Source organism: Harpia harpyja, chromosome 18, assembly GCF_026419915.1.
Source record: "Harpia harpyja isolate bHarHar1 chromosome 18, bHarHar1 primary haplotype, whole genome shotgun sequence".
Lineage (NCBI taxonomy): Eukaryota > Metazoa > Chordata > Aves > Accipitriformes > Accipitridae > Harpia > Harpia harpyja.
In genome coordinates this window covers 23,296,529-23,314,173 of record NC_068957.1, presented here as the reverse complement: position 1 = coordinate 23,314,173, position 17,645 = coordinate 23,296,529, and the positions used below count along the sequence as shown (strand labels likewise).

General features: G+C 35.0%; 1 protein-coding gene across 1 annotated transcript in view; it reads right to left on the bottom strand.

The window, feature by feature from the left end:
* Positions 1 to 17,645, bottom strand: part of CHM (CHM Rab escort protein) — a 73,640-nt gene that overhangs the window by 20,372 nt on the left and 35,623 nt on the right. Inside the window, exon 9 of the mRNA XM_052813448.1 lies at positions 3,193 to 3,270. Coding sequence (XP_052669408.1) covers positions 3,193 to 3,270 — 78 coding nt within the window. The remainder of the gene's footprint in view (positions 1 to 3,192; positions 3,271 to 17,645) is intronic.

The window sequence follows — 17,645 nt, the reverse complement described above, 5'->3', positions numbered from 1 at the left end:
ATATTTCAAGAAAGATATGTAAATTACTATGTGTTTGCTGTATCTTTTTATTACAGATGTATAAATTTCCATTTATCATATCTTTTCCATTTTTGAGACAGAATTATGTAATTGGAAACATACGTAAAGTGTGATCAACATAAAATCCCTACCATTATTATTAATGGAATCCATGCAATTTAAAATACTTCAGATTTTATCATATGTACCCAAAAAAGTGACCTACAATAAACATGGAAAAAATAAACAACAAAAAGAAAAATAATTAGCATGTATACATTCAATGTGCTTTTTCCTCAACCTAAGGAATATGATGTGTTTTTTATTTTCTAACAGAGCATCAGAGTTTTATCAAGAACACAGGATGTTCTGCATATGTATTAAAACAGCAGACCTAATCTGATACAATACGTAAAAAATAGAAATTTTCAAGTGGATTACCAAAACCTTAAAATAGGTATGTCTACAAGTTTCTACACTTTCACACTGTTTTCCCTGAATCTTACTTTCACAAACTATAAAAATGACTATAAATTATAAAAATAATTGTATAGTTGGGGATATAAAAAGGAGTTGGAATAAACTTTGTTGATATTTAGGGACTTCAAATTAAATTCTAAACTAGCAACAAAGTTTGAGAAGAAAATCAAGGCTGTAGCTGTAAGAATAAGTTTTCCTTACATGTCCTAAAGCAAGACTATTAAAAATAGTGAAAAAATAACTGCACTAAGATCTTGATGAAGTCTGGAAGCCTTCAGAAGCATCTTCATGGAAGATGCTTATAAAATAGTAATGAATACTACACAATTTGACTAAATTTCTACTGTTGTGAGTTTAACCTATTTGTAACCGAGGTAAGCTGCCTCTGAAACTACAGAGACAGCTGTACTGACAACACGATATGAATTTGTCTATTACCAATTACTATTAATGGCCTGTTGACTCAAAAGCTCAGTAACTCATAAATACCCTCATTAACAATTTGATAGCTGATTTTTATTAAGCAAAACACTGAAGCCCAAAGTCAAGAGGAAATTAGAGCTGATGCAGGGAGGGAAATACACAGTCAGGAAAGAGATAACATGAAGAAAGAAAAAGAAGGGAAAGGAAATAGTGATGATCTTGGCAACAAACTAGATAGCTTGCTAAGTAACACTCTAAGGAAAAGACTTAGCAAGTAAAAGCAGTATTGCACTCAGGTGAGAGAAAACAAAATCAAGAGAAATAACGTAACTGAATAAAGCCATGTACCTAGGTCAAAGAAACTCAGCTTTTTGAGTGACATTTTTGCTACGGTGAAGACGATGTTTGAGACTTTTTAAAATTACTAGGGAAAAAAAGAGAACATTATATGATCCTTCTTTCATTGCTGAAAATACCTTTTCAAAAAACATTTTGTCCTAGGCTGCATTATTTTCATCATCTCAAAGAAGTCTGACACTTCCCTTCTCTTCTACGCATATTTTTTTGTTAACTTTTATTTTGATGTAGAAATGCCACTTGGTAAAATACCTGCTTTGAAACTATGGGAGACGTAAAAAGAGACAACAGAAGCAGGCAGACGGCTCCAAGCAAAAGGCAGCTGACTAGACTTGGGAAGCTGGATGTGTTGTGCTTCTTCATATTCAGCGTCAGATAACGGCATTATTAAAAGACCAAAGTTTTTAGAATAATGAAAGTCTGGTAAAGTCTTTTAAAAATATTTCAGTGATTCTGCACCTCAAAAACCTGTCCTTCTGTTTTAAGTGAGAATGGCACAAGTGAACCACTAAAGCAGCCTAATAGCCTAAAAAAGACACTTGAAACCTATCTGGAACCCTGAGGAACATATTCGATTCAAAACATAAAAGCAGGTTAAAGGAAAAGCAGCACTCCACCTTTTTTGGAATACATATAACCTTAACAAAGAAAACATTCATTTCAAAGGTCTTCAGAATGTGCAAAAGAAGCTGGAAACTGGGGTAACCAGCACCACTGACCAGTTAAGATCTCCATAGAGTGGTGTTCGGAAGTTGCTAAGAAGTGTAAGCTTTGTTCCTCTGAAAGAGCAAGTCAATTATTTAAACACTATTGGAAAATAAAGCTGCCTGCAGTAAAAGTTCAAGTATTACTGTTAAAATAAACTATAGAGTTTATGAAAGGGGCATAATTTCATTTGCATATGAATCATGCACTTAAAACAACAACAACAACACACGTGATGAAATGCTATCCCATTTGCATCTCAAAGTCTAAAACTGTGCAATGAACTTCAGAACCTTAAAGAACTGACAGAAAGATAAAATCTGTTGTTCATAGAATTTCAGGGAAAACAGATATTACTTGACCATGTCATGACAAATCTAGTTACAAGTACCATGCTCAAAGAGTCAAATGTGCAGTGCAACTGGAAAGTAAACACGTTACACCGATCATTTAACTGCTGATTTTCCTAATAGACTGTTACTACATGTTTTCTAGCTTAATTTGCAAAATTTTCTCCAGAATGTTTTGAACTTTTCAATTACAGAAACTAAGCTGAAAAGAGGCTCTTAAAAGAGCCAAAGTCTGCCGTTAGACTAATAACTGATAGAATGTATGTAACAGAAATCATGACAATTTACAGAGGTGTGAAAAATGCCACTGTGGAAAAAACTGTGGGTTGATTTTTCTTAGCTCAACTTTAAACCCGCCTACAGGCCTGATATTGTTGTAAAAGAATTTATCCTAGGATAAGAGGGCAGCATAGTTTATGACAACAATCTACCTAAAAACTCATTAAAGTCTTTTCTCTTGGAGTGACATGCATTATCAGCAAAGATTAATCTGATGAGTCTTTAGGTGAGCTCCATTTTTAAAAATGCAATAACAGAGGGCTTTGTTGTCATCTGATGAAAATCAATTAGAGTAGGTAAGGCCACAAGGAAAACTAACATCACTCATCACCAGCCCCCCGGCAGCTGAAATGATTTGTCTTCCAAGCTTGGGTGATCAGGAGCTGTAGTAATATCACAGGGAAATTAATTTAGTTTCTATATTCTAGACCCACTTTCCTTGTTCTGGAGGACCTATACACAAATTACTTTTAATCAAGGTTGATGTGTTATTAATACCAAGGAGGATCGTTGAAGAATCATTTTTTTTTAAATTGACTTAACACATTTTTCATCTGTATTTTGTATATAAACAGAAGGTTACTTATATTACCCTTACCGTCCAGATTCTTTGTCCACTACAAGGCACTGCACGGAATGGCGAAGACAATAGATTCCACCAAATACGGCACACATCCTAGAAACATATTAGGAAAAAATAAAGGTTACTCCTATCATGACTAATTGTAATCAGTGTGAGTGTGTGTCATAAGCAAGGCGAAGGCCTGTGCATGTTGTACATTTTTAATGACGTGTCTTAATCTCTGAATCAGACAATCAAAAAACAATCAAAATAAACCACATCATACAGTTTTTGTAAAGAATATGTTGTTAACTTTTTTTGTATTAGCATTTATCTTAGTCCTCTAAATTGTTACACTAGCTTGAGCACTCATTCTGTGTTACCATCATCAGTCATTCAGGATGGAAAAGCATCTATTTACTGAAGATGCACAGAGTATCTACTGACCACACTACATTGCACATGGTATGGAACGAGAATGTAAGAACACACTATAACCATACCAAACTCCTACTAGAATTCCAAGTGTGTGTAATTCAGAAGTTATTTCTCTACTCTTACAAAATGTACGGTGGGAACTTCATTGGCTAAAAGCAGCTTAATTTTTGAGGGCATTAAGTGCCCCACTAGAATGAAGACTTCTTACAATCTAAAGGTGACCTCTTACAAATAGGAATTCCTCCAGATTCTGCCTATGTTATGATACAGTCGCTTAAGATATTCTGTGCATGGACCGATGAAAACTTCCTAAATGAAAAAGGAACTGGCTTCACAAGTCAGTTTGTCAAAATCTAATGTATACTAAACTATTTAGCCATTTTCCATTTGCAAACAAAGCCCATTACCTAAACCAAGGAAAATTACACTACCCAAACATTAAGCCAATATCGCAACTCATCTGTTTTTAAACTCTAAGGAGACTCAAGTTTAAAGAAACTAGATTACGACATTTAAATATGAGGAAGTTACTTTTGGATATATATTTATACCAACTTCTAGAGAAAACAGTTTTTATTAAGAGATTCTGTAATAATTCAGTCATGCCTCTCTATTTTGCTTTGACGCAGTGAGATATACACAGCTGAGAACGGCAGTGCTGCAGCAGGGGTCAACGAGCCAAACTCAGTACTGGACAGAGATCAGAACAGGTCTGTGGGAGAAGAGGAGACTTTACCACACCACTTGCAACATGGCTTATTGTAAGAAGCAACCCGCTGCTATGCCTTGCACACGTTCCTGCCTAGCAAAACACCGCACTTAGTTGGAGGTATTTGTCTTCCACTCACCCCGGTGTTCCACTGCTGACTACTTGTAAGGAAGCATTCCAGAGACTTCCCTGCTAAATCATACTCAAATTTCCCACTTTTTAAAATGGTCAACAAACCATTTTCTTCTTTCCATTCTGGGATTCCAGAGAGGAGCTAGTCTCACTGTACCTACTGACTCCTGGGCCTCCACGTGAGGTCAGCCCACTGCCAGATTTCATCACTAGCCAAGATGTTTTATCACCTCCTTGAAGAGATCTCTGACTAAAACTCTTCACCAGATGAATCTGTCCTATGCAAAGCCTGAAACTGCTCTCCCGTAACGCTCCACGGTAAAAGTTCAGTTGGTCTGGCGATAAACATGATCCCGGGTTAATCCCCACATCCTAACTTCTATCTGCCAAAAAATAGGCCTGATCTCTGCGGATTACTTTTCTGTTGATTTAATGTGACACAAGGTAAATTAATTCGCAAAAAATTAAAGTTCAGTTTCTGCAAGCGATGCCTAAAATTTTTACTGGACCCCCATTAACATTGAAATGACTGCGATATCACTAGTTATAGGGGTTTTTTTAACTCTAGCTCCTGAAAGATTTTAATATAAGCCCACATTCTTCAAAATGCTATCAAGCAAGTATAAACAACCAATATTCTTTTTGCTATGTATTTTTGCAAAACTCTTTAAACTTTCTGTGAGAGTACTATAATGCAGAGAAATTCAGGATCTTACAGAAACAGGATATATGTTAGAGATTCTCGAGGACAGAGCTTCACAATTAACTCTGGATTCAGATAAACTTCAGTCAGTTTTTTGTTTACAGTGCATTATTTCAGGGGCATTCTTATTATAAGATTAATACAGAAGGCAGAGGATGAAGTTCTCTAGAACTTGGTGTGACAAAAAAACCAGAACATTTAAAAAAAATATTTTTCAAATTATTTTAAAAAAGAAATCATCTTTCTCTCTAAAATTTTCAGTCAGCATGGAAATTACACAGTGGAAAAAGGTAAAGAAAAAAGACGGGGGAGATGCGTCTGATCCTTTACAATAAAATTTCAGGTTTGGACTGTTTCCAATGTCTGATCTATCTTGGGCACCTTTAATTTTTTTTTAATTTAATTATATTTACTCATTTAAGAATCTCCAGTGGTTCATTCAAATCAATCAGCTATCACTGACCTCTTCTCATGTAAGCTGAAGAAAAAGAATGAACAAATATTTTGCATATTGACAAAAACTGCATATCCCTTTCTCAGAGAGAACTGCTCTATTAGAGACAACTGTCAAATGCTATCAAGTGACATTTCACAATTCCTCCTTCATCCTACAAGTTAAATACACCTGTGTTCTTGTGATCCCTATTATTCAAAAGTAAATAGCCTCTCATGAGTAAATCATAGAACAGTCTGTAGCACATTCGATACAGTGACACACTGTTCCATTTTACCATGCTGGAGAAGGAAACTGAGTTTTCCGAGTTCCTGTTATTCAGCTGAGTTTTGGTGTGACCCAAACATTTGATGTTCAGCTCACAAACGAAAGGACAGAGCTGAAACTGGGAGGGCATAAAAATTAGAAATTACACCTGCCATTTCATTAACAGAGTCTGCCTAGGTATTGTATTTAAAATAATGTGTAATTCTATTTGTCTTTTGGTAGAGTTTACACTATAATTTAACAGACTAGTGTGACTACATTTCTAATACCTGCTTAGCATTAACTGGGCATCAGACTAGCCAAAGCAAACAATCAATATGGGAATGGCAGGCTAGTTTGGTGGAACATAGTTCTCCCAGATTTCTGGGATGATAGCAGGATTTTCCTGGTTTAACTAACAGTTTTTTTGTTTGGTGGGTGGGGTTTTTTTGTTGGTGGTTTGGTTGTTGTTCTTGTTTCTTTTTTTTATTTTTAATTTTGTTTTGAAGTTAGTGTTGTGGTTTAACCCAGCCAGCAACTAAGCACCATGCAGCTGCTCACTCACTCCCCCTGACCCAAGTGGGATGGAGGATAGAATCAGAAGGAAAGAGGTAAAACTTGTGGGTTGAGATAAGAACAGTTTAATAGAACAGAAAGGAAGAAACTAATAACGATAATAATAACAATAATAAAATGACAATAATAAAAAGATTGGAATGTACAAAACAAATGAGGCACAATCCAATTGCTCACCACTTGCTGACCAATGCCCAGTTAGTTCCCGAGCAGCAATCCCTCCCCGGGCCAACTCCCCCCAGTTTATATACTGGGCATGACGTCACATGGTATGGAATACCCCTTTGGCCAGTTTGGGTCAGCTGTCCTGGCCGTGTCCCCTCCCAACTCCTTGTGCCCCTCCAGCCTTCTTGCTGGCTGGGCATGAGAAGCTGAAAAATCCTTGACTTAGTCTAAACACTCCTCAGCAACAACTGAAAACATCAGTGTGTTATCAACATTCTTCTCATACTGAACACAAAACATAACACTCTACCTGCTACTAGAAAGAAAATTAACTCTATCCCAGCTGAAACCAGGACAAGAGCTTTACATATCTATTCATAGATGATGAACTAGAAAAGAAAACTTTCATTTTGCAAACCTGACTTCCTAAAATGGTATCCATACTGGCATTCAAAAGTCATAGTTCAAAGACAGTACCGCAAAACCTTTTAAACTGCCTGAATGATGCAGCACAGCAAACGGCTGAAGCGTGTTACCAACTCACATCTCTTCTGAGTCGTACTCCAAAAGGTAGCAGTCTAAGGAAATGTCAGCAATATCACTTACTACTGGCCGAATCAGAAGATCCAGTTCCCTAGAAATACCTCTTCTACCCATGCAAAAACCTGGAGAATATACACCATGTTGAATCCCAGCCTTGGATGTCTTGAGATTGTTGAAGATGACACAAAGGTTAAACATCCACTGAAGAATTATTACAGAGCCTTGAGCTACGGGCTTATTATCTCTAATGCTGCAATCAATGGCTTCTTGCCTGACAAAGCATGTATTAGGATCTTTCAAACCAACTCAGATGAATTTATTTCATATGTTGTATAAAAGAATAGCACTATTAACCTAACTAGAACTAAGATTCCTTTGTTAAAAACTATAAATTATATTTTTCCTTTGACTTCAACCACAGTCAAGGGCTTTTTGATATATGCACTTTATTTTTCTAGCGTGCTTTGAAAGAACGTTGCTGCTTGGCTGCGCAAAAATGTGAATTACTTATTTTCAAGAGTAGCCTGCTATCCAGTGGAGGAGGGCATGACCTGTTTTCATAGTAGGCCAGTGGAAAACTTCTCTTTTTAAATTAAAATGGAAAGGAATTTTGATCATGTTGTGTTAAACAATTACAAAGAGTCAAAATACCTATTAAAACAGCCCAGCATGAAAAATGGCATGATTAGGAAGAACTTGCCAAAATTCTTTAAATATAGAAATTGAAATATTAAACTAAATGGCATCCCAATAATTTATGACAAAGTAAAATCATTGTGCTAACATTACTTTCATACAATAGGCTATTCAAGATGATTTGACTGTACTTCAAATACAAGGCAACTCTTTGATACCATTAACCCTAAATGACAGACATTTAAACTGATATTACTCTAATTAACTGGCGACTGCCTACACCAATAATTCAAGTTTTGCTGAAAGATAGCAACAACACTGTACTCAACTTCAACTTTGCCCCGGTGACATCAAATCATATTACAGCTAAATTAACAGTTGTGAAAATTTTTGGCCTGGTAGCCCTCCATCATACACAGCCTTTAAATGCCATTTCAGTTCCCATCAAGGCAGGAATCAGCAGTTGTAATTTTTAATACAGCTGTGAAACAATAGGACATATTAAAAGCTGAATTTTTGACAGCATATTCACGATGATTTATGAGTTTGTATATAATTTGATTATTCTATTAATTTTACTGATTACTGATTCAGCTAATACAGTGAAGGTCACTTACAAAATAAATCTTCATTACATTTCACAGAAAGTAACTGCCTCCAACTAGTTGTTTTCTTTAATTAAACACTAATGTAACAAGAGAGAAAATAGGCTTCAGGGTTGCTGCATCTGTTGCTACAAGAGGAGTTTACTGCTTTGATGTAATGCTCTCAGATATTAATTGAACAAAAATAGAATGTCTCTCTATCTGACATCTTGATTTTCAACAGAGATACCATAAACACCCTTAAATTACAGACTTACCCTTAGTTTATTCTGAACTACATAAAAGAATCGGAAAATCTTATCACATAGTTCCACACCAAAAAAAGTAGGTTTTACTTCTAGCATATAGTTTCTCCTCCACTTCTTAAAATGCATGGAGCAATTAATTAAAAAATTGAGTATTTTTCTCCCCAACTGTACAGTCCTCTATAGCAAAAACTATTAGCTTCCCTCCTTAAAGATGAATACTGCATGTACAGCACAGCAAGCTTTGGAGAAAGATCAAAGAAAAACATGCCAAGTACTAAATTAATGAATTGTCCTCTTTCAATTTATTTTTGCACACAGAGGAAGCTGTGACCTGCTTCTTATATTAAATTCTGTGTTTCCTGAAAGGTCCCTAGAACTTCACCATTTCCTACAATACTGTTTTATGTTCTAAAAGCATTAAAAAATACAGACAAATCAAATAAATTAAATGGCTACAGTTAAAAAAACCAGATAGACTGTTCTCCCAACAGAGAATTCCCATAAAAAAGGCAAATCTCAGTATGTGCACCCACCCGGATGAAGACAAAAAAATATTAAAAACGGCACCAAAGAAATAATGAAGGTAATAATCAATGTCAACCAGAACTGTCCTGGCATTTGGAGAGCTATTGGAAAGGATAATATGTGACAATAAATGCTTAAGCAAGCAAATGAAGAGCCAAATATTTTTACTTTTTCCTGGAGATTGTGTTCAGCATTCCTGTAAAATTAAAAAAAGGTCCTGAAAGATTACAGAATCAGCCTAGTTTATAAATCCAATTAGCAAAATGACAGTTTTAGAACTGTCAGAAATTTCCTGCATAGTTATCAACCGGAAGTTAGTTAATACCCACAGAGTATTTTTTGCAGGAACCACAATTTTAATGCCTGTAATCATATAGCAAGATAATTTCTTTCACCAGATCTTCAGTTCTGTCCTAGCATAGTAAAGCAGAAGGAATTCCTAGCACTGTGACTGGGAAATACTACAGAAAGAGATGCTGTTAATGGCAAAGCTCCCAATCAAAACACTGGGGAGAAGAAAAAAGAACAAGGGCTTCTGCTTATTTTGGTTTCAGCAAACTCTTTTCGTGGGGAAAGACACAGCAGGCAGGAATGGCCACAGCTCAGGTAGGAAATGCCACATCTGAGACAGGGGTTGGGAGAGAAAAAAAAAAAAAAAGTAGCCCAGTCAAATGTAATTTTATAGCAAATTTCATATTTTGTATTTTTTTCTAGGGATTTAAATAAATTTTCATTTTAAAACTGAGAAATCGCTCCTTTTTGTTGTCTAGGATTTAGACTGCTACATATAGAAATATACATTCAGATACTGTGAAGAGTTCTAGTAGAGCGCACAGTATTTGACAGTAAAATAGGTAAAAACATAAAAACTGGTGCACTTGATTTTGTTTAGAGCACAAAACTCAAGAATGTGAGTAACATACCTACTTATCACTTACCCCAAAATGCATTAGACCCTCCGTGCACTTTTTTCCATAATTACAAAATAGGTATAATTTAAGTCTATTTCATCAGAGTCTGGGAAGGATTAATATTTATTGTACATGATATCTGAATGGCCAAATTTGCACTGAAGTGCAACTATTTCAAGAGTTTTAACACCTGAGTTCCTATTATGTGATGTGCAAGTTCTGGGGGTTTGGCAACTCAGTGCTGCCTTTTATGGGCTCAAGATGCCAATTCTGTTTTCTGAAACTCAAATGTTAGAAGACATTGCAATAAAAATCTTAGTTCATCACACATTTTTACGTTCCTAGACTTCCAGTCTCACTTCATGCAAGTGTAGATTTATTAAGCTGTTTCTAAAACCTGAGAAAGTTCTGTTGACAAAAGTAAGACCATGTTTAAGCTCTATTTTCACTTAACAAACTGTTAATAATTTAAGCAAATGCCGTGTTACTAATGACTCTTGTAGAAGAGTTTTTAGAGTGTCTAAGAGCGGTGTAAAAGTAGCTTAGTTGTATCCATTAATAAATTCCTAAAATGAAAAAAATAAGAGAGACCAGTTTATCTAATAATGCACTTGAAAGTCATTAACACCACAGAAATTTTCTGCAATTATGCATACTTGTTAGCTATCCTTTTCTACAAGAGTTCAACTATGAAACTTATTCCCCATCTTCCACATTAAAGATAACCACAGAACAAAAATCCTCATTTAAGAAATACTGAAGTTGCACAAATATGGTAACTGCAGACAAAAGTGCTAACACATATGTGCACAGTATTTTACAAAACTCTGCTTTGGAATAGCAGCTGCTTAGCTTTAAGTCATTTCTGAAGCAAAAGTCTACTTCTATCCACAGTCAGTGCTGCACTTCAGAAGAGTTCTGGTTCAACACCACCCTCATACGGGCTACATGAATGTGGCCAGTTCAGCCTCTGCTTGCCTGGAAGTGTTATGTAGGCTGTTGACTGCACACAGCTGCTGATTTGGCAGATGTGACATTCTCTTTTCTGCTGTATCCTTACTTTTTGCAGAAGGAAAATTTGTAGAAGTAGTATCTGAGAGATTAGACCTGCAATTTGCAAGGGAGTATACAACCCACGAACTTCAGTTTCTCGTAGACTCCTACTGCTGGTAAGACAAAAAGATGCTAACTTCATGAGAGGTACACAGGGATGAGATACTCTTGAGAACAGTCCTCTACAACAGGCAATAAAAGAACCTCTGCAGGAAAAAAACCCAGACATTTAGCATACAAAGATTTTGAAAGCAAAGTCTTTTGCATAAAATTAATCTAATTTCCTGGCTTAGGAGAAAACAAATCAAATGTGACATCCTACAACTTCGAACAATTAAGAGGGGGGGAAAAAATATCTGTGCAAGAAGTAGGTCTTCCAATGCTCGTGAAAGAAGAAAAACCTAAGTTTGACCATAAAATCTTGATGACTAGATCACCCCACAGTAACAGGTTTCTTGATTAAAAAAAAAAAAAAAAATCAGATTTGTGTCAAATTTTAGATTTGCATTCTTAAATACAACTGCTCTTTCCAGCAGAAGTGCTTTGTTTATTTTTTAAAAAATAAACAATCTGGGATTTAGCCTTCTTAAATAAAGTATTTAGAAAGAATGATAAATTTACTTTACAGTTTACCAAATCAACCTAACAAATTATTTACAAGAAAATCTCAGGAGGAGTGAAAATTATTAAGATTTTAGCAAACAGCTATAAGTCATGAAGAATTATGAAAATTTATCTGGGTAAGAGTACAGCCAGAAAAAGTCCCATAAAACTACTAAGGGAAAAGTATTGTCATTTCTTGAAACAAAAAGGGATATTAATAAGTTCTGTTACAGAATAAATTTACTGTGCTTCCAGAAACTGCAAAGTAAATCCAAACACTGTTGAAAGATGACTACTGATACGAAACATGAGGCTACTGTCTTGTCAGCAAAAATTCAAAATTTGAAGTAAAGAATTTGCAACTAGGTCTAAAATAAGTAGTTCCAGAGCCATGAAGAGTCAAGATTGTGAACGGTCATAACTGCAATGCAAAAAGTGCTGTTTCTTAAAATAACAACATTGTTAACCCTAAACAGTCTGTTCAACAAATCTACTCAGTACACTTGCACCTCGCTTTACAAAATAATCTAAAAACAGACCTCAAAGTGAAGTTGCCACAAAAGTAACTTGCACTTAAGTTGCATGGTGTACCCTTGACTGAGTTTTGGGCAAAGATCTGAAATGAACGAGAGGATAAACAGCACAGTTTAACTGTATTGTACCTGTACTAGCATAGTTGCTTAAGAAAAGTTTACAGGAATTTGAAAGAAAAGTTGCTTAATACTGGCTTATTAGATGGAAGAACTATATAAACATTTTTCAAGGATATTGCAATTAACACTACTTTTTAGTGAATCTAGGTTAAGAATCATTCTCTGGGATGCTAAACTCAAGAAATAGATGATTTACATGAAAGTAAAGTGAGGATCCATCAGGCAACACATTCAACTATTTAACTACCAAGTGTCCTAGAAACTATGGCTAAAGCACTGTGGAAATTTTAAGAAATTACTACACAGAAGGAGGGGAAGAAAAAAAGAAAAAAAAAAAGTTCAGTGGTTTCTGTACTGCTGTGATGGTAGTTAACTACAAATGCACTCTGAAGACTAATCTCTACAAAAGGTGGAAGCATGAGATCTGCCTGGCTCTAAGTTCTATCGACCTTGTAAAAGAAGAAGCTGTTCCTCGCACAAGGTCCTTTAGCTGCAATTATACAACAGTTCTGCCCTCAAAGGGGAGCTTGGGAGATCAGGACCGTAGGGCAGAGACACAAAAGCGAGTAACTAGAAACCAGTCGCTAAGCATTAGCTTATCTATAAAATCCATTTATGTGCTCTCTGCCTCCAGAAAAGACATAAAAATTCAAGTTATCTTAACCCGCAATGAAACTCAAGGACTATTTTACTAATTCAGCAGTGTTTTGGAAGCTACCTTTCTCTGTCTTCTAGTTTAATGTAAAAGGACTCTGCTAAACTACATTTGCATTTACATTCCAGATTTGCTCCAATAATAAACATTCATGTTATTTCCATAGATCTTCTGACAATGCTGTAACATTTTCGTACGTCTGAGTCCTAATTCTCAGGAAGAATACATAAACCAGAGTCTGCACATGCGCACACAAGCAGAGAGTAATTTACTTGTTAAGAGACTGTTAAGAGATAATACCAAATAATGTATTAGATGCACTTCCTTCATATTATTATCATTGCCTTAATTATTAAAGCAAATAATTAAAGAAGTATCATCTGATTATAGCATTTGTGTTCTGTGCTTTTAAATTCCAAATATGTTTGTAAAATGAAGTAAGAATGATTAAGAATGAGAGTAGGACAATGTAAGTTATTTTCAGCCTTTTTTAGTATGTAATCTTACATTTATTTGCCCTATACCACAGGGTATATTCTAACCCGTAGAATAAAATTTCTTGACTGAAAATTTTTCCATGCCTAGTTAGGAATCTGAAATCTATACACTTTGACAACATTTGTATGATTCAGAGCATCCTATGTGATATATTCTAATGGTTGAAGGCCTTCACGAGGTATAAACTTCTGAAGAACACTGTATTTCTAGTCAGTGAAATAATAAGGAGCAGAAAAGCTCTCATACTTATAAATAATTTTTTAAGCAAAGAATGGACAAACATCTCACTGAGAAGAAAGGTAAAATCTAAAATGGGAAGGTATTTTCAAAGTTTCATACACTTAGAATGCATTTCACAACAAAGGTTATTTCCAAATTAAAAGTCTTTTCCTGTCAAATTCTGAGAAATAATGTGGGCAAGGACACAAAAGCATTCCATAGCTTTATTAACGACAATGCTCACTGATCTGTGAATAACCTGAAAAAAATGAAGATTATTGAGTTACTTTACCAATCTATCCATCCATCACTAGTGAACAGGTCTCAGAATGATGGATTATCTCACTTCCCTGATGTTTATCCCAAGAAAGAGTTTCTCCTTAGAGGGAAAAACAAACAACTGATCCTACAAACACTAATGCTAACTATGCTTGCCCATTTTGCATTCATCTGCCAAGAAAGTGAATATATTAAGTTTGTCTTTAAAAGCCAAACTACACCAGAAGTTTTATTATTTCACTGAAATGCAAGTGAAAACAATTAAGAAGAAAGCAGCATTGCAGCTATTCTTACTATTCAGTATTTTAGTAAAGACCAAGTGATACTGACAAGTTGTCAGTAATTTCAAAATAGATTTTCAGGTACAAAGAAATGGAATAATCTTAAGTCATAAGAGATATATAAATATGAAAATTATATGTTTTGAAATACAGGACTGAACTCATATCTCAGATACAGCCTATGTTTTTAAAATCACCTGTGATTCCTTCACACTTGCTTAGAATTGCACATGTGCCAAGACTCAAATCTGTCATATCTGATCGTCACAAGGAATTAACATTGTTTGTATTTCCATTAATATGCCAAATCATACAATTAACATACAGAAAAGTTACGCATATTTGCTTACATGTAGAAACATGATACTCATTTATAGATTTGAATGAAGAAGATGTTACACTAAATTTTTAATGTGTCAATTCTAAGTGCTTATTTTTAGTCTGGTTTCCTGAAGTCCAGTCTTGATTTCAGAACACTAAAACCTTCCTAGAGATTGTAACAGGAACATAATTGGAAATGTTAAAGTACCTGAGACTACCTCAGAAGCTTCGACATTTGTAGCAGGTAATAGCTCAAATGTAAGGGTAGAAACTGATTATTCATTTCTGAAATATATACAGGAACCTTCCAAATCAATCACACAATCCTTCATATCTCAGCCTGGACTCTTAATCTTCATGTAAATATAGCGATTGAAAGAGATGAACCATCTTAATCAGATCTTTCCTCCATCACAAAATTACTACTGTCACTGGCACTGACACAAAAATGACTAATTTCAGCTAGAATCAGTAACAACTACTTAAAAAAGGTTACACTGTCCACCAAATACATACACAAAGTAAAAGTTCAAAGCCTATTTATAGGAAATGCAAGTCATTAACTGACTACCCATAAAAGTCAGTGAATCACTAATTCCTATGGCAAAGCAGCTGAAGACATTCTAGTACTTCAGCACCTATTACCACAACCACATCTGTCAATTCTTGGATGACTCGTAAAGAAAAAAGACACAATGTGTCACCCCCTAGAACCTTTATGAGATGACAGAGAGCATACAGTCTCCAATTCCCTCAAAAACTCCAAATGGGAAAAAACTGCACTACTACTTCTCAAAAAGTCTCGTTTCCATTTGGATTTCATATTCACAAGAATCCAGAAAAAAGAATCTGAAACCAAACTGAAGAGAAACTATGCACAGTCTCCCCCAAAATTCAGTGTGTTCACAAAGCAAGCACTGAGAAAAATAACGTAAGCGAGGTTACAAGCTACAAGTGACTTCTCAGCTGTCATTCATTAAACAACACTGGTCATGGGTGAAGAGAATCACAACTGAAAGCTTCCAGAAAGACTTCCTCTCAAAGGAAAACTGAAAATAAGAGGCATATTTCACTGCAGTGAACTGTAAAAGTGAACTATATGAAACAGTATTTGTAAAATAGCACTTCCAAACACTCCTCAAAACCATAAAAAACACAGAAAGTTTTTGCTTCTGAAAAACCAGAAGGAAAGAAAGGAGATTCCAAGTTACAAAAGATTAATTTCATGCAACACATAAAAGCAAATATGTCCTCACATTTGACAACTATTTCAGATTTTTAAGTCAAATATCTTTTTTTTTCCCAGTTAAAAGGAAAATTTGGAAACTGACCATTTTAATATTAACCTCCTACATCAGAAAATATTTGGGCTATTTCCTAATGTTTTCTAAAACCAGAAAAAAAACATCACAATCAAACTAAGTATTCTAAATGTTGTATCACTGAGACTTTACAGTTTACAGTGATGCCCAATTATAGTTTTTCTTAGGTGACATTCTTCCAAGAAAATGAAAGCTGTATTACAGATTTGTAACAAACATGTTAACAGCAAATTGCAAAACATATATTGATTTCCCTAGCTGCCTTACATATTAAAGTTTTGGCATCTTATGTTGACCATATCAAATGTAAATGCTTGCTTTGATTTTCCTTAAGAATGAGATATTACTATATTTATTTTTACTAAGCATAATAATACTACTACTTCATTAGAAAGGAAGAGACGTAACAGTTTCATACCAAGAAGTTTGAACCAAAGGAAGCTGTTATACAGGCCAGTAAACTTTTGCTGCTTGTCAGCTCGGAATAGCATGAGGCTTCCAACGACCTTCCTTGTACCACGAATCCAATTTATGGAGATAGAAATCTCACATCTGTACCTCGACATATTGGGAGGTACATTACAGTGATATAAAAGTTTAATTTTCTCTCCTAAACCATACCTGTTTAAACCAATAAAGAACTAACACCGCTTTTACTCACTCAAGTGTCGTCAGTAGTTATAAAACGTTGTACTGTTTATGCAGAATTCATTTAGAATGCAAGGATGTGACTTACAAATGTCTTTGACTCATTCACATAAATATGCATGCATGCCATTTATAACAGTAGCCTTGATGAGAACACACAGTGTAACTGGCTGCAAGAAACGCTTAAGAGGTTTACATTAAAACAGAATATAGAACGGTGGTTAGAAATCACAGAACAGGTGACACCTTACTCTGATAACCTGGTGATAAAAACTGTAGGGTATGATGTATAGGTTGTGCCGTTACCACTTTACTATACAGTCTGAACAGTATTCGGATACTGCTCAGTTTTAGGAAGACATAACACCCAAGGCAGACCACATATAAAAATTGTGATTAATCTAAAAAAAAATTGTGATTGTCTTCTAAATTGTTCACTTAAAACCAAAGACATTTAGACTCTATTGTGTATTAGAATGTTTGTAATACAAACCTTTTGAAAGTGTAATTACTTCCTGGTTTGACAGAGTAATTTGCTTCAACTATTAAAATACTGTCCTTATTGTAGGACTTTACAATCAATCAATTTAGCAAAAAAACTCTAAAACGCAGCAATCAATGGACATAAATAGAAAGCTCAGGCCATCTGAAGAAATCCTGTGATCACGGAATGATTTTCTGATAAGAATATTTATAAGACTTCTAGACACCACTATTGCTAACTCTTGAAATATATTGCTGTTACAGATCAGAAAATTGCATGTGCTGGCTATTAAACAAAATAAAGCCAAAGGGCTTTCAAGAATGCAAGAAAAATTATATTGAGAAAAACCTACAGTGGAAAAAAATGTAACTAAAATTCTAATTTCAGTTTTTAATTATTAAATTTACTTTTTTCCCAGGTATTTCAATCCAAAGAAGGTCTAACTGCAAAACTTGTGCTACTGTAATGGCTCTGATAATACTTTGATTTATTAATCTGTTGGTCATGCACAGATATCTGGTCCCATATGAAGTCCTATAAAGACAGAAAGACATCCATAAACCCTATGAACACAAGTTCTAT